At 40.6% G+C, this 21,098-nt stretch overlaps 1 protein-coding gene across 14 annotated transcripts in view; it reads right to left on the bottom strand.

Annotated features, from left to right (window-relative positions):
- Nucleotides 1-18,671, bottom strand: part of TBC1D32 (TBC1 domain family member 32) — a 166,211-nt gene extending 147,540 nt beyond the window's left edge. For 2 of the 14 annotated variants that reach the window (XM_034765770.1, XM_034765782.1), the window contains exons 1-3: nt 17,748-18,498; nt 14,393-14,547; nt 6,837-6,998 (exon numbers count right to left, since the gene is read on the bottom strand). In XM_034765770.1, the coding sequence (XP_034621661.1) occupies nt 6,837-6,998; nt 14,393-14,547; nt 17,748-17,759 (329 nt within the window). In that variant the 5' untranslated portion in view covers nt 17,760-18,498. The other 12 variants (XM_034765775.1, XM_034765780.1, XM_034765771.1 and 9 more) reach the window with 12 other exon arrangements.
- Between the last annotated feature and the right edge of the window lie 2,427 nt (nt 18,672-21,098).

Here is a 21,098-nt window from a genome sequence, read left to right as displayed (position 1 = left end):
AGATAACCAAGTTAATCTAAAATGTATAATGTTTAATAAGCAGAAGAGCCACATGGCTATAATGTAGCTAGCCATGCTGTTGTGCAGAATGAACGTCCACCTCAAATATTCTCTTGCAAGTCTTCTTCCTTCATCAAGAGTCAGTATGGGAAGATTAAATCCCTCAATTTCATCTTCCAACCTCATTTATTGTTGACCTCCTGTTCTGCTTCCTTTTACCTAAGTTCCATAAACCTTCTTTAGAACCGTACCTTCTTCTGTATGTTGGGCATGACCCCACCATTACAGTTGTCTTGTTCTCAGCTGGTACAAGACTGCAACTTACCAGGATTGTCTGTGACAAAATCAAACGGGTGTTACGAATACTGTGTAACTTCTGACACTGAAAACTATTTAGTTTTCTCTCCTCAGCTGTTTCTAATGGACATGTTTCTGCTCCCTGTAAAGGGTTGTTGTGATGAGGTGTCCACCCCACACTGGCATGTAAGGGATTAATAGAGCCCTAAAGAGGCTGTGCAGGAAGTGGCCAATAGGCACCAGCGCTCTAAGCACGTGCTTGGTGGCGGCACTTGGAATGGGTGGGGAAGGGGCGGGGGTGGGGTGGGGTGGGGCGGGGCGGGGGGGGTGTGCAGGAAAATTTTTTTGCTTGGGGTGGAAAAAAACTTGGAGCCAGCCCTGAAACCAGGGGCAGTTACTCCCTGGAGCTCAAGGAGGGAGAACTGGGTGCCATGGAGGTGGATGGTAACTAGCACCCTGGACAGAACAGTACTGCGCAGGAACAGGGAAGCAAGAGGGAGCTCCTGGCTGGCCACTAGGACTGGTATGCTGAGGCCCTGAGGTAAGGGCAAAGAAGGTGTTGGGGGAAGTGGCCCAGGGAAATATACTGAGGACTTGGAGGGGATGCAGCACATGGCTGCACATCAACAGGGTTCCTGGGCTGGGACCCAAAGTAGTGGGTGGGCCTGGGTCCCTCCACACACACTTGTCACTGGGCCAGTGGCTAGACAGTTGGCTGCAGTTGCAACTGATGGAAGTGGCTGAAGAGTTGACTGCAGAGCCCCTGCAAGGGTTAGCACAGATCATGATACAGCGGCTGTATCATGAAGAGGATGCTGCGGTCCTTTGAGTGATGTGGGTCCAAGAGCAGATGTGACGGGGGGCAAGGCACCATCAAAAGGCATACCGACATGTGGAGCTAATCTCCAAGATGGCCAGCAGGTGGCGACACTGTGATGAATCACACCCATCACATTTGTCATCAATACCACTGCATTAAACACTTGCATCTTTGTTGGCACCGAAATCCTGCTGCCCCAAGACAGGCTTTGAAGATGCTGAAATACCACTGATGTAAAACGAATCCAACATGTGACTTCAGTTATAGAACCGCCTGCTGTCAACCAAATATTCAGATAGATAAAACTATTCACCCATTTGTTATCATTACTATCATCTACCTGCAGTGTTGGCGAGACATTTTATAGGCAGAGTGCATAACTTCCATTTTATCACCATTGATCTTAAGTTCCATTGATTCTACAATTCTTCACAGCCTTTCCAGCATTAGCTGTGGTTGGTCAGTAGTCTCTCCAAATAAGGCAACTGCATATTCAAGATCCTCTAAAAAAGAATCTTTACATTTCACACCACCTATTTTGGCCTCCTTCAGCTCTGTCATCAGATAGGCTATTAGAATATCAAATGATGTAGGTGAGAGAATAGGCATCTCTGGCCTATTCCTGATTCTACTGAAAACTAGTCCGTAATAATTGTTGACCCTTGCCCAACTAAGTGTACCATGGAAAAGTGTTCATTAGGCACACTAAATCATTAAGTACCCCATCCTGACATAGCAGTAAGCATAGTGCTCATTGATGCACTGAGTCAAAAGCAGCTGCAAAGTCAATAAAGGCAATGTTAACTTTCTTTTTTTTGTGCTAGTCATTTTACAATAGATTCCACAAGGCATACACAGAATGGATTGTAGATCACCTTTATGGAAACCACACAGGTTGCCTCTCGTTATAGAGCTGAGACAATATTTGATCATAAAATATGGTAAATAAGGTAATATCATCATAAAAGCATTCCCTGGGACTGATAACATTGCTATTTCACAATAATTTGAGCAATACAATTGCTTTTCCTTTTTGAAAAGAAAAAAAAAAGGCATGATGCAGCCCCGTTTCCAATCTTCTGGAACGTGACTGGTTTCCCAAACTTTTAAGACAACTCTATGAAGCCAGTGAACTAAACCCAAACAGTCACTCTTCAGCAGTTCATTGAAATGTTATCCAGGCCAGGTACTTTATCATTTGATAACTGTTTGGCTCCAGGTATCACTTCCTCTAATGTCACTGGCATATTTTCTACTTAGTTCATTTTTGGATTAAGTTGTAGTCTACATCTTGATAGGGATCTGTTCATTAATTCTCAAAAATGCTCAGATCAACACTTAAAATGTGCATCAATATACTGGCAATAGTTTCCATTTTTGTCCTTAATTGGTGGAAGTCATGAGAATGGATGTCTCATTATGACATTCAAAATCTCAAATATGCATTTCTGGTCATGTCTTTCAGAGGCTTCCTCAATGTGCTGTGCCATACTATTCCACCATTGACTATGGTAATTTTGGTGGACCCTCTTAACTACTTGTTCAACACATTTCTTCTCCTCTATTGTCCATTTCCTCCTTTCTTCATTAACTTGCCTCAACTTTTATTGCACCCATTCTACACTGCACTTCTCTTTTTTCCCCATAATTTGATGGTATCATCTGTAATCCTATGTTGCTTTTTCATACTCCTTAGTTCTAGCTGTTCTCCAGTGATTTCTGCATCAAATTCCCATAATAAAGTCCACACTTCCTCTGTGGTAGATAACTAGTCATTCAATATAGAATATTTATTGGAAATCGCTACCACGTAACTGTTAGTGATAGCTTCAACATGAAGCTTATCAACGCTGAAGCATTTTGATGCAGTAGGTACTAAAGCAGATCATCATTTCTACTATTAGGAGTCAATGATCAGATTCCAGAGCAAGATCAGTATTCCTAAATACCTGTACATCCCAGATGAGTTTAGTCACATGGTTCCAAAGTAGAATGTGATCCAAGGCTGAACTGTTGCCCGATGGATACTGAAATATATACTTATGAGAATTCTTGTCATGAAACCAGGTAGTCATTAAAATAGTTCATGTGGGAAAGCAAATTCAAATAAACGCACAGCATTATCTAGTCTCTCTTCCAGTAAGCGGTGTGTCCCCAACACCAATTCAAATCCATTTCTGTAATGACCAAAGTTAATGTTTAATAAACCCTCTCCATTCAAGAAACAGAATGGAGATGGAGAAAAACAGTCAATTTCCAGACCTTTGTGAAGTCAATACTGTATGTACATGCATGAAAACAAAACTTGATCTGTAAAAGGGAATTATGCAATAATGTTGTATTTTACATGTATAATAGTGTTTTTCATTCTGAAGGAGGACAAGACACTTCACAGACTTTATATGCTCAGCACCTCTAAAATGCAGCCATATATGGGATGCAGGGCAGCAGCCCAGTGCAAAATTTGCATGCTGCACAACACTGGGCAAGGAGCAACTTTGGTCAAACATTTGTATGAAGAAAAAACAAAGTCAGTGAGATCTTTGGTGCCTCTATACAGCAGGTATAGCTTGTATATTTAAGGTTTGCCCAAAGACCCACAGACAGTAAACTGCGCTAAACTATGTTTATACACACTACAAAATGATGAAGAGCTTGACTACCCAGAGACTCGGTGAATTGCACATTTACACTTGCTGTGCACTAAGTCACCATGTGAACCCCTGCTACCATGCACTAAAAGTTCCATAGAGCACTTTGACAAACTACAGTTTCAATCTGAACTTTTAGTGAACCACATGGTCAGTTAGTGCATGAGAAGCTAGTGTGCTGTAGATTTACATCCTGGCTTGCTGCACACTAAGTCTCTATGCAGAAAAACCCAAAAGAACTGAGTTAGCGCTGCTGCGTTTTGAACCTAGGAATTCAAGGAGTTCGGGTATTTCAAACTTAATGCTTAAAGCATTAAACTACTTCCACTGGAATTATGCTAATGTAAGCTAGTATATCTTTTGAGGGAGAAACAGCTAAAGACTTCACATTAAAGAACAAAGCTGGCATTGCAAATGCTCAGGAAGGCCCTGGGCCCTGATCCTGCATAATTAAAGTCAATGGGAGCTTTGCCATTGACTTCAATGACCATAGGATCAAGCCCTAAACCTGCAAGACTTATAGACACATGGATAACTTTACACATATTCATACAAGTTCAAATGTTTAGTTCAAAAGCACATCCCACAAACTATTATATTTAGTGCCAAAAGGTTAAGAACTAATTTGTAGTCTTTAATGTAAATGATTGACTTATAAAAGATATTTTTGCTACGTGTTTCTAAAGTAATTTGTGAATAACAGTTAGGCACGAATTAATGAACTTGCTCATGCAAGGATTTTATCCTGCAATAAAACTTCAAATTTCTTCTTAAGAACATAAGAACGACCATACTGGGTCAGACCAAAGGTCCATCCAGCCCAGTATCCAGTATGCCAACAGTGGCCAATGCCAGGCGCCCCAGAGGGAGTGAACCTAACAGGCTAACAGGTACTGATCAAGTGATCTCTCTCCTGCCATCCATCTCCACCCTCTGACAAAGAGAAGCTAGGGACACCATTTCTTACCCATCTTGGCTAATAGTCATTAATGGATTTAACCTCCATGAATTTATCTAGTTCTCTTTTAAACCCTGTTATAGTCCTAGCCTTCACAACCTCCTCAGGCAAGGAGTTCCACACGTTGACTGTGCGCTGTGTGAAGAACTTCCTTTTATTTGTTTTAAACCTATTAATTTCATTTTGTGCCCCCTAGTTCTTATATTATGGGAACAAGTAAATAACTTTTCCTTATTCACTTTCTCATGATTTTATATACCTCTATCATATCCCCCCTTAGTCTCCTCTTTTTCAAGCTGAAAAGTCCTAGCCTCTTTAATCTCTCCTCATATGGGACCCTTTCCAAACCCTTAATCATTTTAGTTGCCTCTCTGAACCTTTTCTAATGCCAGTATAGCTTTTTTGAGATGAGGAGACCACATTTGTACACAGTATTCAAGATGTGGGCATACCATGGATTTATATAAGGGCAATAAGATATTCTCCGTCTTATTCTCTATCCTTTTTTTTAATAATCCTAGCATCCTGTTTGCTTTTTTGACTGCCGCTGTTCACTGCATGGACGTCTTCAGAAAACTATCCATGATGACTCCAAGATCTCTTTCCTGATTAGTTGTAGTTAAATTAGCCCCCATCATATTGTATGTATAGTTGGGGTTATTTTTTAAATGTGCATTACTTTACATTTATCCACATTAAATTTCATTTGCCATTTTGTTGCTCAATCGCTTAGTTTTGTAAGACCTTTTTTGAAGTTCTTCACAATCTGCCTTGGTCTTAACTATCTTGAGTGGTTTAGTATATCATCTGCAAACTTTGCCACCTCACTGTTTATCCCTTTCTCCAGATCATTTAAGAATAAGCTGAATAGGACTGGTCCTAGGACTGACCCTGGGGGAACACCACTAGTTACCTCTCTCCATTCAGAAAATTTACCATTTATTCCTACCCTTTGTTCCGTCTTTTAACCAGTTCTCAATCCATGAAAGGATCTTCTCTCTTATCCCATGCCAACTTAATTTACGTAAGAGCCTTTGGTGAGGGACCTTGTCAAAGGCTTTCTGGAAATCTAAATACACTATGTCCACTGGATCCCCCTTGTCGGAGAATAACAGAGTTCTCACTTTTTGTTTGGGTACAGCAAGTCAGATACTTTATTTTCTCAAACAACTGCGTAGCGAGAGAGAGCTAAACAGGTCTCTCAACAGGTAAACAATTACAGCAAGCATTTATACCTTTTGTTACAGACAATAATGAGCAACAGCTGCATTTTGTTTATACAAAATCACTTTCTATTCACAACACAACAAATAGAGATGGAGTTCATACTGTGCAAGAGAATCAAGAGAATCTGCAAAGAAGGGATGGCTAACCAGGTTGTAAGAATTATCTGGCATACACATGGGCTTTCCATTTAAGGTCATGCCTTCACTAAATAAACCACTATCTCAAGAAATCTGGCTACAACTCACATATCCCCTAACATGATTATAAATATGGTTCTGATGTGTAACCTAGACCAGAGAATTTGTATGCAGACAGGATTTAAAAGAAGTGCAACTAATCCACTTTAGTTGAATTACAGCTTTCAAAGTATGTATATCTAGATAATCATGTTCAGTGTCCACTTAAATCTATAAGGAAATTCAAAAATTGTGCATAAACAAATTATTTCTCAGATACACACATTTATATTTGACAAAGACCTCATTTCTCACATAGGATTATTTGTAAATCAAGTGTGAAATTTAAAATACAGCTATTTGAGTTTAAGTGCCACCAGAATCCTAAATAATCTCCTAACCATACAAAGTCAGAAATCTTAAATAGTTCAATGGATTGTCTTCAAACCTTCCTAGACAGCAATATACTTTCATTTCCAAGATAAGACAATCATGAGGAATTTCAACCCAAAAGGCAATGTGAGGAAAGTTATAAATGACCAAAAAACAGATTTTAGAACCAAAGTAACTTCATCCATAAATATTACAATTAAGAATTATTGACTGAAAAAATATGAAAGGAAAAAAGAATAAGTTGAGCCAGACAATCCTGCCAGCTGCATATTTTTAAAAATGGAATTTTATATGTATCCTGTGCACATACTCACTCTTTTGATTCCTGTGTCTTCTTTGTAACATGTTGGACAAGAGTGTCATAACCAGATCCTTCACCCTGATTTTGAGCAGAGGTACATTTTTCTGTTTCTTCTTCAATCACAGAGCCCAGAGTGCTACATATGTATTGTCTAAGGTATTTCACAAACTCATAGCTGCAACAAATATCCAGAAATTAAAATGCAATGTATTTCATGATATTCATCTTCCAAACATTTTCAACATTACATATGCAACATTTTTCCAGCAAACACATCTGTTTAAGTATCAGTACTTTTAAGAATTAAAGAGGAGTTTTTCAGCCGAGAGAAAAGTTCAGACACCAAACCAGAGGCGCTGGAACAATTTGCATAGGTGGGATGCTGAGAGCCATTGAACCAAACTGTAAACTTTGTATATGATGGACACCACTTCAAATCAGGGAGTGCTGCCACACCCCCAGCACCACTAATTCCAGTATTTATGCACCAAACAATTTTGCTTTTCTTGAATGTCTTCAGTATAGATATATCATATGAAAAGAATATCTCAGTAAGTCAAAATTCCCTTTTGTGCCTATGAAAATCTTCCCCTAAATGCAGAGATCTATATTAATGCCATATTAAGGCTGCACAGTCAAAAATCATAAAGTGTTAGGAAATGCAAAAGTTAAGGCTCCAAGAAAAACATTAACTTGAATGCACTGATAAAAAGTACCTTGAAGCATACATGTTATGACAATTAGTAATAATTGATCCAAGTTATACATGTAACTAGGAAAATTGGTAGACAAAATGACCACACCACACCTTTAAGTAGGGGGTGAGAGGATTTGTCTGGCTAGCCTAATGAAGGGAACAGTGTTTTATGGCTGGGAGGAGAGAGAGAGGAAAACTGCTGCAAAAGGGAACAAGGGACCAGCATGACGACGCTGACTCATCCCCTGGGAACTGGATGGGCAGAAGGGTTTAAAAGGGGCAGCCCTGTGTGTGAAGCCCCCTTTTACACGGAGCAAGTGGAGGCTTGAGATACCAGGTTTGGTCAAGACCTGCTGTGGGCAGTGTGCTAGCCACCCCTTCTTTAGAGGGGCTGGGAAGGAATTTTTCCTTTACCACCAGATTGGCATAGGTGGATTTGGGTTTTTTCCCCCATCTTCCCACAGTGGGTTCAGGAAGTGCTTTTCTCATGTGTAGCATGAAGGGTGGTAGGCTGTATGTCACAACTCACTATTTAAGTGTGGGGCGGATGTCCAGTGCAGGTACTCCACAGGGAAGGTATACAGTGACCAGATAAATGGCTTGGAAAAGGACTTAAAAAGAAAAGGGGACTCCTATGATTGGTATGGCAGAGAGCCAACCCCCTTTTCTTACAACTCACCTTAACCCTTCTACAAGGGGGAGTGGATGGTAAAGTCCCTGCAATGGATTTGCTGGGTGGATCTGGATGGAAAAAGAAGGGGAGCTGGCAGAAGCCCCCTGGGTAATTATGGAATGAACTTGGGGTTACCTGCACTGTATAGTTTTATCTGCCGGGTAGTCCCAGACATCTAATAATAAAGTTGCAGCCTGATTAAACCCATGTCAAATGTCTTCTGTCCTTCTTTCAGTATAGCTGGACAACAGCACATATATGCTATGCAGTTGAGTTAAAACTTGTTCAAAGCTTAACTTTTGAGTTTCCTGACTTTTTGATTTTAGCTTTGCAATCTTCACTTCGCATTAATGCAGTCTTTTGCATTTAAATTATCGGAGTTTGTCAAGGAAAAAATCTGAACTCAGTTTACAAGCTCTTCCAGCAGAACTAGTGAGTTCTTGAATCAACCAGTGCACAATTCACTAGTTGCATGATCGTGCCCCTCCATGCAAAAAAACATCCCTATTCAGTACAAAAGTTGCTTACGTCATTAAAGCAAATGGGACGGAAGCATGTGCTTAAGTGCTTTACTAAATCAGGGCCATAAGCAGCATATCTATATTTACATGTGTACTTGGAACCTTAAGGACATTTTCTATGTTGTAGTTTTATTAAGCAATTTTCAAATAGCCATAACTTTGTTAAATTAGAATCACTGGCTTTTCAAACAAACAAAAAGCAATAGTCCGCATTGAGGACTAGTCTGTAGCTTCAGGCTTATTTGAATTAACTATTTTTTTAAAAAAGACGTCCAGACTACATGAGCAATGTAATCTTGCTCATCTGTTTATTTTGCATTAGGGGCAAGACATACAGCAAGTTACCACAACAATGACTGCGCAACAGTTGTTTGTAGGATTACACTACCTTTTCAAAAACAACAAAGAGTCTGGTGGCACCTTAAAGACTAACGGATTTATTTGGGCATAAGCTTTCGTGAGTAAAAACCTCACTTCTTCGGATGCATAGAGTGAAAGCTACAGATGCAGGCATTATATACAGACACATGGAAAACAGGGAGTTACTTCACAAGTGGCGAACCAGTGTTGACAAGGCCAATTCAATCAGGGTGGATGTAGTCCACTCCCAATAATAGATGAGGAGGTGTCAATTCCAGGAGAGGAAAAGCTGCTTCTGTAGTGAGCCAGCCACTCCCAATCCCTATTCAAGCCCAGATTAATGGTGTTGAATTTGCAAATGAATTTTAGTTCTGCTGTTTCTCTTTGAAGTCTGTTTCTGAAGTTTTTTTGTTCAATGACAGTGACTTTTAAATCTGTGATAGAATGACCAGGGAGATTGAAGTGTTCACTTACTGGCTTGTGTATGTTACCATTCCTGATGTCCGATTTGTGTCCATTTCTTCTTTTGCGGAGGGACTGTCCGGTTTGGCCAATTTTTACTCACGAAAGCTTATGCCCAAATAAATCCGTTAGTCTTTAAGGTGCCACCAGACTCTTTGTTGTTTTTGTAGATACAGACTAACACGGCTACCCCCTGATACTTGACTACCTTTTCATTCTATCAAATGTGGATGAAAAGTGAGAGTACATGAGTACGTACTTTGTGTGAATTGAGAAGGATCAATATATGGAGTGGACATGCTTATATATGGTTTACTGGCTTTATTACATGAACTGTCCAATCCTGGAAAGTGCACATGAAAACAAAAGCAGCTGCTGCAGTTGCTGGTGTAGTTTCTTTTTTCTTGAACATTTTAAAAATGAGTAAGAGTCAAATCATTTTTGTTACCAACTATTTCATATAATGTTCGTTTCATCAGATTAAACTCTTGACTACCTTAAGTCACTTTAAGTGCAATGGCTCTAAATTATTTCCTCTTCCATTTATTCACTTTCATATTTTATTGTCACTGCTATTAGAGGCAACATAAATGCATCTCAAGGAAAAATGTAACTCTTTAGCTTCTCTGTTCATTTTCTGTCTCTTTCTCCTTTCACTTGTTGATAAGGTTAGCTCAGCCATTACTATTACTATAAAAAATAGCACTGTGGCAGTCTGCCGAATGAAAGCTTTCATAAGTCTTTTTTCTCTTTTTTTTTTTTTTATGGCTGGGGTGTTTGCAGAAAATGTATTTTTGGCAGTAACTGCTTCGTTCTCTCAAATAATAATAATAATAATTTAGAGATCACAGCACAGTGTATTTGCTGCAGAGAAAGACGGTAGACCTAAAGAGAGACTAAATTTATTTTATAGTTGACACTACAGTGTTGCTCCTTGCAGCATTCTTTCATCTTTTTCACTAGTTTGTAACAAAATAATGGAGAAGTCAAATTTCTGCACAGGCATGCAAGTTCCAATCAAGCTATATTGTTAGTGTTCCCAAAGTCTGAAGAAAACAAAGTAAATCTGATTATTTAAAAAAAAAAAATTCTAAGATCCTAGATTACTGATGTAAATCAGCTTTGACTGAACTATGAAAAGAGAAATGTTATCCATTCTGTCCTTCTGCGGCAAACAAGGGCTCCATGTTTCCTGATGTTCAACATCAAAGAAGAAAAAGGGTAAAGGAATACCTCAAAACTTAAAGGAACTGGGGGAGCAGAGTCTCCATGGCATATTGTCACCCCTTTGCGAACCAATGAAAGCCCATCTATACCACCAGGGATCTATGGTTAAGTTGAAAGAAGAATGTCACAGGGTACAGCTCCAGTGCAGTGACTGTGATACATGCTCCCATCAAGCATTACTAGATTTTCTTACTGAAATTCATTGCAACAGTTAATTCTGGTCAGATTAAAATTAAGTATCTTTGACTCCTAACTGTGTTATAGCCTAGGCACAAGAGGTGGGGGACAGTCAATAGCAGCATGGCTCACACAGAAACTTGCTAAGAAGAGGGAAAAGATGAGGACCCCCAAGAAGCTAACCCTCATCTTTGCTGCTCCAGATTGAGACTGCTTTCCCCATAGTATTTCTAGGATCATCTCCTTTCCTCTCTTTCAATCCCTCAACTCATTTTCTTTGAGCATGATGAGCTCCAAAAGATGAACCTTGTAGAATTTTCTGTGTACTTTTACACCATTTGTGGAGGGGAGTGTGTTGCCAGAAGCTGCAAATGCTTCTTCAGAAACATCAGAAAACTTAATTTCACATTTTATAATGTGCAAGTCACCTTATTCTAATTAAAATGTGTTATTGTCCAGAAATTAAAATGTAATTTTAATACTGATATCTGTGCAACCACTTTTCTTCTCGTGTTCAGTATCCACTGATCTAGAGCAGCAGTTCTCAGTTGGGAGTCTGGGGCTCTAACAAGTTTCAGGAAGTCCATCAAACAGGGTCAGCATTAGACTCACTGGGGCCCAGGGCAAAAAGCTGAAGCCGGAGCCACAACAGGGCTGAAGCCCAACCCCAAGTGCAAGCAACTTAGTTTCATGGGGCCTCCTGCAGCCCGTAGCCACAAACAATTGCCCTGTTTGATACACCCTATCAATTGCCCTGTTTGATACACCAGATGCTGGCTCTGGATTTTATATACAGAACAACAGTTGTGGCACAGGTGGGCTGTTGAATTTTTATAGCATGTTGGGAGGGCCTCAGAAAGAAAAAGGTTGAGAACCCCTGATCTAGAGCTCAAATTGAGTGGCTGCACCGATATTAGCATTAAAATGTCATTAATAATTGCATAATACAAGTTACAGGTGAAAAATAAATTTTAAAAATAAAACCATTTAAGACATAAATAGACTTGGAAAGACAGTCAATTGACCAGTTAAATAGTGTCAGATAACTGCCTATTATTTGATCATAGTCAAATATTGTCAAATATTCCAGCAAGAATTCCTCAATGTAGGCAATGGCCTATCTTTTTTGATTGCATCCTGGTGCCCTTCTTTCATTTTTAAAACTTAATTTAATTGTTTTTCACATTTTTGTAAGTTAAAATAACATAGTTAAGTAATTTGGTTTTTTTTAATTAGGCATAAGCATCTAAGACTAAACCTGTTGGAGGCCATAAAATCTTACTTTTTGTTTATTTTTTACTGTTCTAATTAATCAGTACTTGAAAATATTTTGACGAGCATTTGACTGGTCCACTGACCATTTATTTTTGGACTGCTCAAATGCACAACTCTAAATCTAAAATCATTAAGAGAAAACATGTGAAGGCATTAAAATTCTGAATTTAGTTTTAAAAATAGCTTAGAGTCATTTCTGTTTTTTACTTTACTTACTTGCTATCACCCAAGTTCAGAGATGTCAGGTAGCTTGCTACTGACAACACATCACTGACACCTAGTTAAAGTATAAGGAGTGCAGTTAATGCACTGCCTTGCATTATTTAAAGATATTTTTGAGGTCACTGGCTTTTGCAGAAGAAACAAAAGTCACAGAACCCAGGTTTTAACAATTAAACATCTTTCAGTATCAGGGGGTAGCCGTGTTAGTCTGGATTTGTAAAAAGCGACAAAGAGTCCTGTGTCACCTTATAGACTAACAGATGTATTGGAGCATAAGCTTTCGTGGGTGAATACCCACTTCGTCAGATGCATTTAGTCATCATCTGATGAAGTGGGTATTCACCCACGAAAGCTTAAACATCTTTTCAGTTCATCTAAGTTAAATGGCTTCTCTCAGACCTCACAACTGTGTCATAAAATCTGCCATGTAGCAAAATGCATTCTATTGGCTAGATGTCTGAGCACAAAACCATTACAATATTGTGTTTGTGTAATTGAGGTGAAGTGCAAAGATGACTGTGGCCTCAGGAGACTCTGAGCACAGTATGTAGGTAAATATGTGAGTGTGCATTAGCACAAGTTAGACATCCAAAAGTCGTTAGATGTAATAGAGAAGATTTTCAGTTTTATGTAATAGGATTTCTGTTAGAAACTAGAATTTATCTCATCAAATATATAAAAAGAGAGTTGGCTAAGGACTAACTGTGAAAGGTGCCTGTAAAAGATCATATTTTAGCCATCTTCTTGTATTTCACCTACATGAGGAACAATAATAAGGACCCCAACAGCAATTACAAAAATCATCTGGCAACCTTCAATTAGGATTTTTTTACTAGCTCGTTTGTCTCTGAATGTAGCACATTTATCAGAGTTAATTAAATAAATTTTGAGACAATGGATTTTCCCTGAAGAATCATTTACTCTTATCATAAACAGACAGTTAAGGGTTAATGCCTCTTTTACCTGTAAAGGGTTAAGAAGTTCACCTAGCCTAGCTGACACCTGACCAGAGGAACCAATGGGGGAACAAGATGTTTCAAAAGGAAGGAGGGAAGTTCCCTTTGTCTTAGTTCAGTTTTAGTTTTGGCCAGAGTGGAAAAGATCAAGGAATCAGCCTCGTATCAGAGTAGTGAGTATTAGAAAAGGAATAAATAAGTTTATGTTTATTTTCTTTTGTAACTTGTCTTGGGCATTAGGGGAATAATCAAATTGGGTATTCTTTTGTGTAACTAAGGGTTTTGCCCAGGGGAACATCCTCTGTGTTCTGAATCTGTTGTCTGTGAGATCAGCTTGTATGCTATCTCCCAGAGGTTTTTCTTTTACCTTTCTTTTCTTTAATTAAAAGCCTTCTTTTTAAAAACCTGATTGATTTTTCCTTGTTTGAAGATCCAAGGGGGTTGGATCTGGACTCACCAGGAATTGGTGGGGGGAAAGGAGAGGGGGATGGTTAATTTCTCCTTGTTTTAATATCCAAAGGTTTGGATCGGTGTTCACCAGGGAATTGGTGGAGGAGTCTCTCAAGGCTACCCAGGGAAGGGGTATAGTAATTGGGAAGGAAAGATTTTGGGGGAGAAGACAGTTTCCCAAATTACTCAAATATTTGGGTGGCAGCAGCATACTGATCTAAGCTGGTAATTAAGCTTAGGGGTTCTCATGCAGATCCCTACATCTGTACCCTAAAGTTCAGAGTAGGGGTGAAACCTATGACAACTCTATTGATAATATTTCAGCCAAAGAAGAAAGAAAATACCAACAGAAGAAAAAAATAAGAACTAGTAAAATATAGTTTATTAAATCTCTGAAGTAACATTCTTCCAGAGCTCATCAGTAATAGGGAAGTTAAAAGTATTTTCTTAATATATAAGTCAATATAGGTAGTAAACATTTTCCCTTCACAGAACAGTTGACAGCACTTAGATGACTCCATAAAATTAAAATAACAAAAATATTTTTACTTGTGAAAATTTTCATCCGTTTCTTCCAAATGTAAAAGAATCTCTTCGGCACATTCCACTGATGGTGCTCCTGTGATTTTTTCCTTCACACTCTGCAGTAATTGTCTGAGCATAGACTGTAACAGAGCTTCATCTTCACAAGAGAAATGAGACATCTGTCTGAAACATATGAAAGTACTGTAACTGTACATTTCCTATGTCTGTTTTCTCAATATCCTAAAATAAGAGTACTAATCTCTCATACAAATATCACTTTTTTCCTCTGGTCACCAATAATATGAAGTTATACCCTCACTTTGCCAAAAATTGTAATATACATATAATTGCATTCATACAGAGAAAGGATTTAAGAAGTTTATTTCCATTTATGCATGCCCTACTTCAAAATGGCAAATCAATTTCTTATCTACTTAATTTAAAATGAAATAGGACACTCTTAATCTGAAATAAAGATGCCCGCACTCAGCCTTACACTGAAATAACTAAAGGTGAGAGAACTACAACCTATTTTGTTTCCAGTTTGTATGCAGACAACCCCTTGAACACTTACTACTCAAAGGACTAAGCCTGTTAAATAGCAGCAGATATAAAAATAGAGAGGCCTCCTCACCAATAAGATCTAAAGATAATACCTTGATGAGAAACCCAGAAGCCATCTCCCAACCCTTCATATACATAAGCATGGCTGAAAAATGAAAGAGCATTGGGAGTCTTATTAGGAAGATGCCCTGGGACTGGAACCCCTCTTATAAGCACCTTCTTTCATACCAGCCTCTGACTAATATGTGCTTGATAAATTTACAGCACGGACCAGTTTGCATGTTAAAAGGGAGAAATGACTTTCTTTTCTCAGTCCACCACAGAGCCTTCTATAGTCCAAAGGATCTCTCCTATTCAGCATCCTCCCACAACCTCTGATTTTTGGATTCTCCTCCCCAAGAATAGCTCCAGGGCCTGATTTGGCTGGTGCTCATAGTTTTCCCAACATCAAGAACAAAGTGAAATCGACATCATTTTTTAACTGTCCACATGGCTGTCAATATCACAGTGGCCTGACCAGAGACTTGTAAATTTCACTCTACAGAGTCCTAAGAAAACTATGAGCAGCAAAAGTAAGGCATTAGAGCTGTCTGTATGCCAGGTCAGCAAGACATCCTTGTGTCACCTCATGTTGTGAGGGTTTACTCTTTCAAAGAAAGAAAGAAAGCTTTATTTCTGCCTAGAGTAATGGCGTAAGCGTCTCGTTTTCCAAGGAAAGTTTCCTACTCCATAGCGGTGATTGGATTTTTCATAATCTGTATCAAGGAAGGATGATTTTGAGATGATTATTTTTTTTCAAATTATAAAAAGCACTAATCTAAAAACCTGTAAATGCCTGTATATAAATGAGATATGCAAAGTTAATATCTGTACAATGAATAACTGCCACTAACAACCAGTATTAACCAACCCACAACAATTTAAGGACCCACTTTCTGCAAAAGATTTATAATATTTAAAACCTGAACAATCTTTCAACGGTCAATAACGTTCACAATTTGAAGCATTTATCTAATGATAGTGGATATTTTTATATTTCAAACCTGAAATCAAAATTGTGGCAAAACATCATTGATTAGAGTCATATTTAGTACAATCCAGGGCTTGCAACTCTACTAAAATACTATTTTCAGGCATTATTTTAATTGGTTTAAGATTTTCCTTTGCCAAACTAGTAAACTTGTACAACAACATTTTATTTTGATCAAACACAATTCAAAATTAGCTCAGGTTTCTTGCCACCAAAAAAAGCATGTCAGAAATAGCTTTAAAATAGACAGGCTGTATTCCCTGTCGTATTCTTACAACTCCATGGTGTCCATTCCCTATTTTTAAAAACCCTCAGTCTTTCTAAAAAATTAATCAAACTCAATGCATTCCAAGGAGGTAAATGATACAGCCTCACAAGTGTCTCTATTATCAGTTTGTGAATCTGATATTTCCACATGTAATCTTCAACCCCTTAGTAAGAGTCATTTAACATTTTAACAGGTTTCAGAGTAGCAGCCGTGTTAGTCTGTATCCGCAAAAAGAAGAACAGGAGTACTTGTGGCACCTTAGAGACTAACAAATTTATTAGAGCATAAGCTTTCGTGGACTACAGCCCACTTCTTCGGATGCATATAGAATGGAACATATATTGAGGAGATATATATACACACATACAGAGAGCATAAACAGGTGGGAGTTGTCCTCAGAGTTGGTAAGACAACTCCCACCTGTTTATGCTCTCTGTATGTGTGTGTGTATATGTATATCTCCTCAATATATGTTCCATTCTATATGCATCCGAAGAAGTGGGCTGTAGTCCACGAAAGCTTATGCTCTAATAAATTTGTTAGTCTCTAATGTGCCACAAGTACTCCTGTTCTTCTTTTAACATTTTAATGTTTTTATACACACACACACACACACACACACAAACACAAACACAAACACATACATACGCATGAACAACTTGGTGTTTTTAAATTGTGTAAAAATTTAGAGTATTGGTTAACAGTCACATTAAAAATTAAAATAAAGGAAGAAAGAGATCATTGCAAAGTATTTGTAAAGACATCGTGAATACTGTTTCTAGTTTGCTCTAAATAAACATCTGGTTTAAAATACCATCAGCTGAAAGGGACGACATAAAGGTGTTTTTTTTAATTGACACTTTTTTTTTTTTTATTCCCTGAAAGATTTAGATCTACCTTTTAACTGAAGGTTAACTGAAATATCAAGTCTAGTTTTCCCTGGTTTTAATATAGGACCTCTCAGTTACGATGTCTATGACCTGTCCTGTAAAATGATCCATGTAGTCAGATCCCTGTTCACAGCTCCATAATAATAAGGGTCCGTCCATGAGAAAAAGCTCGTAGGACTAAAGTTTAACATTCTAAATGAAGGAGTAGGGGTAATGAAATTTACCAAAAGCCACCTTAAATCCAAAATGTTAAAATTAATTTAGCTTCAATAATAAATTAACAGGATTTTAAAATAGTCTGACTAAAAATTCCTACTCCATTCAATTGCTTAACATTTACTCTTGATGCCTATGATATAATCATTTTGCTAGGAGTCCAGACTAGAAAGGACCTGAATTTCTAATGGAAACAAGTGGAGGTAATGGGTGGGGAGGGAGTTTTTTGAGGGGTGGGGCAGTTTTTCAGGTTTTTCTTATATATTATAAAGAAGCATAATGGGCACATACCCATTATTCATTTTGGCAAGGTACCTTTCAAAATTTTGAGAGAACAGCCTGATTTTTAATTTACAGTGGTTACAAATAACAGTACTCTGTGCACCTGACAACATAAATGATGTCAATTACCTTCATCCACATCAATTGCTGAAATCAGAATATGGGCCCTTGTCACCCTGCGCCTAAAGAAGGTGACTGTCAAACCTACAAATCTGAAGCAACACAAGCGCTTTAAAAATAAAAAAAGCGCAATTGAACTGCTGGCTGCCCCCGACGCGGACGCTTCTACCCCGTTAATGTGCAGTGCCCAGGACGCCCGGAAACCCGGGGGGGGGGGGGATTACCCTGCCGGCTCGCGGCCCCTCACCGCTGCCAAGGGCGCAGGAAACACCTTTGATTCGTGGGGCTGGGAACGCGGCTCCCCCGGCCTGGCTAAGGCTCCGCAGCGTCCCGGAGCCGCTTCGACGGGGGCTGCCCGGACATTAGGTGACGGGGCGCGGCTGGGGCCTTAACTCGGCGCATTTGTTTCGGCGTTACGGGGGGGCTGAAAATCCCCAAATTACGCGTGACCCCCGGACAGCCCCCAGGGGCGGGGCCCGGGTCCCTCTCCCCGGATCCAGGCTGACCCCGCCCCGAGCAGGATCGCCCGGTTGGTTCGCGGGCCAGGCGGGGAGCGGCTGCCGGTCTCCGCTCACAGACACCCCCTTCCCCGCCAGGATCCCAGCCCGGGCAGGGGCTGGGAGGGCGTCACTGAGCCAGGCCCGCGGAGGGGCAGGTGCCAGCCCGGGAGGCGGGGTGGGAGCCAGGCCCCGGGAGGTCTCCAGTGCAAAGAAGCGGACATGGGGCCGTGGTTCCCCCGCAGCGCCGCGCTCCAGGGGGGCGGGAGTCACCTTGTGGCAACGGCGGGGACTCCAGCGTCGCTTCCCCCCGACCGCTCGCAGAAGCTCCGGCCCTTAGCAACTAGCCACGCGCCTGTTGCACCGTCTCGCGGCCCCCTAGCAACATCGCGAGAGGCCTGGCGGGGCGGGGCGGGGTGACTGAGGCAGGGGTGCCGGCTGGGAGGCGGGTGGGAAGAGCAGGGACACGGGAGGGACTGGCCCAGCTGCGGCGCGGGCGGAAGGAAACCAGGGGCAGCTGCTTATTTGCTGGAGCGCTCTGAGGCGGCTCCGAGCTTGGTGGGACCATTGTGCAGGAGGAGAGAGGGAAGACACCGCTGAGTGACACATACCCTAAGCCACCCCACTTCCTCCCTCTCCCCATCCCACTTATCACATCTGGTTGCCTTCTCCAAACGTGAGAGCGAGCTCTGTGAAGCTTGTCCCTTCCAGCAGAAGTTGGTGCAATACAGCATATTATCTCTCTCTCTCCCACTTTGTCTCTTTCATATCCTGGGACCAACAGGGATACAACAACGCTGCACATATCTCCTGCTTTCAGCCACACTCTCATGCTGTCAGTTTTCTCCGGGAATCACCTGATATCTCTTATAGATCATTGTGCAAAGCAGAGGAAGTCTGTCTCTGTACAGTGTCGATCTGCTCTCTTCCCTGTCTGCCCTCTAAACACTTAGGGAATTTTTCTGCCCCATACACCCAGGCCGACAAGGGGTGGGGGGGTGGAAGCCGGTACAAATTACTGAGGCCCGGCAGTCCCGAAGGGGGCCCGGGGCCCGGCTTCCCCTCTCCTCCCCCCCGCTTGGTCAGCCCTGTTTAGCCAGTCTGCCCTTGCTGGGGGGCCCAAAAAAATTCCGGGCCCGGCTTCCCCGGCTTCCCCCCCTCCCCCACCCCCACCCTCATTGGCCCTGTTTGGCTGGTCCGCCCTTCACCAGAGCCCGAACCCGCTCTCGGTGGCCCTGCATACACCCACTGTTTATCATAAAGTAATGGCAAGAGAGCAGAAGTCATGGGTTACTTTTGCCCATGGGTCAGTAATTTGGAGAACTTTCCAGGGAAGGCCAGAGTTTATGGAAGAACAACCAGACACTACCTAAAACAATTTCAGAAAAATCTGTTCTCGGAATTTCCAACATTATGGAGTACAGACTCAGGCCTGCCCACCCTCACTCAGATGAGAAGCTAGTGGACCTGATTATCCTGTCCCTTACTTTGCTTTTACATTGGTGTGATTCGTTTGATTTTAGTGCTATTAGTACAGATTTACACCAGTAGGAGAGCAGATTCAGGTACAATGGGGCTACCTGCACGTACAAGGATTTATAGTGTCATAGGACAACAGAATTTTCCATGAGAAGAGGGAAATATTATAACAAGTGCATTAAAATTGATACTTACTGAGATTTTCTTTCCTTCAAGTAAGTGAGCACCAAGCAAGAGTGGAAGCAGGACTGCACCATAAACTTTAATTTCCATATCATTTTTCAGCAGATGGTTGCAATAAACAATACAGTGATATGATACAATACATGTACATTATGGAGAAAGAGATAAAGTTAATAATTATTTATTAAATTTCATGCTACATAAATATAATTCTATTTTTAAAACTTGAATATTTTATTCAAAATGTAATCATTTTATTGATTATCAAATTATCAGTGTTACTGGTATTCTTTTTAAGACCCTGATCCTGCAAATGACTGGGCAAGCTTTAAGTCAAGAGGGCTCTGAACGTATGAGGAATTCACCTGCATGGACTCACTTGCAGGTTAGGGTCCAAGTGATCAATATGTACTTACTAATTATCTGTAAAAATTGGTGATAAAAAATAAATAATGTATCAGATTGAAACATCCACTTGTCCTATCAAGTAGGATTTAAGAAACTTCCTCAGGTGCATGCATGACAGCTGTCAGCAGTGAAAGGAAATTGACAATATTTTGGCCATTCACACTGCCTGTTCCTAACAGACTTGGGAAACATGGTAAAACTAACTGAAGTCTTGTCAGTTTCTGGCTTTCAATCTGCAGTCATTTAAGAAGCTAGATGAGCTCCTGCAGAAGTTAGGAGGATGAAACAAACTGGGCAGGAGGGAGAGGAAGAGACTAGAAGGAAGACCCCAAAAATGATGGTAAAGGGAATATAGTTTCAAAGTTGTGACAACTAAGGCCTGGTCCACACTAAGCCCCCAGTTCGAACTAAGATACGCAACTTCAGCTACGTGAATGACATAGCTGAAGTCGAAGTATCTTAGTTCAAACTTAAAGGTACTTACCGCGGGTCCACACGCGGCAGGCAGGCTCCCCCGTCAACTCTGCCTACTCCTCTCGCAGAGCAGGATTACCGGCGTCGACGGCGAGCACTTCTGGGATCAATTTATCGCGTCTAGACAAGACACAATAAATCGATCCCAGAAGATCGATTGCTGGCCGCCGAACCAGCGGGTAAGTATAGACGTACCCTAACAGTCAGCTTAATAGGGAAGGTACAGGCACCTAACTCACTGACTCTCACCTTTCTTAGCAGCTGGAGAAGAATGCTGGGCATCTTACTTGCTCACTGCCCTTGGGACCTGCTAGCTTTC

This window comes from Trachemys scripta, chromosome 3 (assembly GCF_013100865.1).
Source record: "Trachemys scripta elegans isolate TJP31775 chromosome 3, CAS_Tse_1.0, whole genome shotgun sequence".
Taxonomy (NCBI): Eukaryota; Metazoa; Chordata; order Testudines; family Emydidae; genus Trachemys; species Trachemys scripta.
This window is presented reverse-complemented; position numbering and strand designations above follow the sequence as displayed.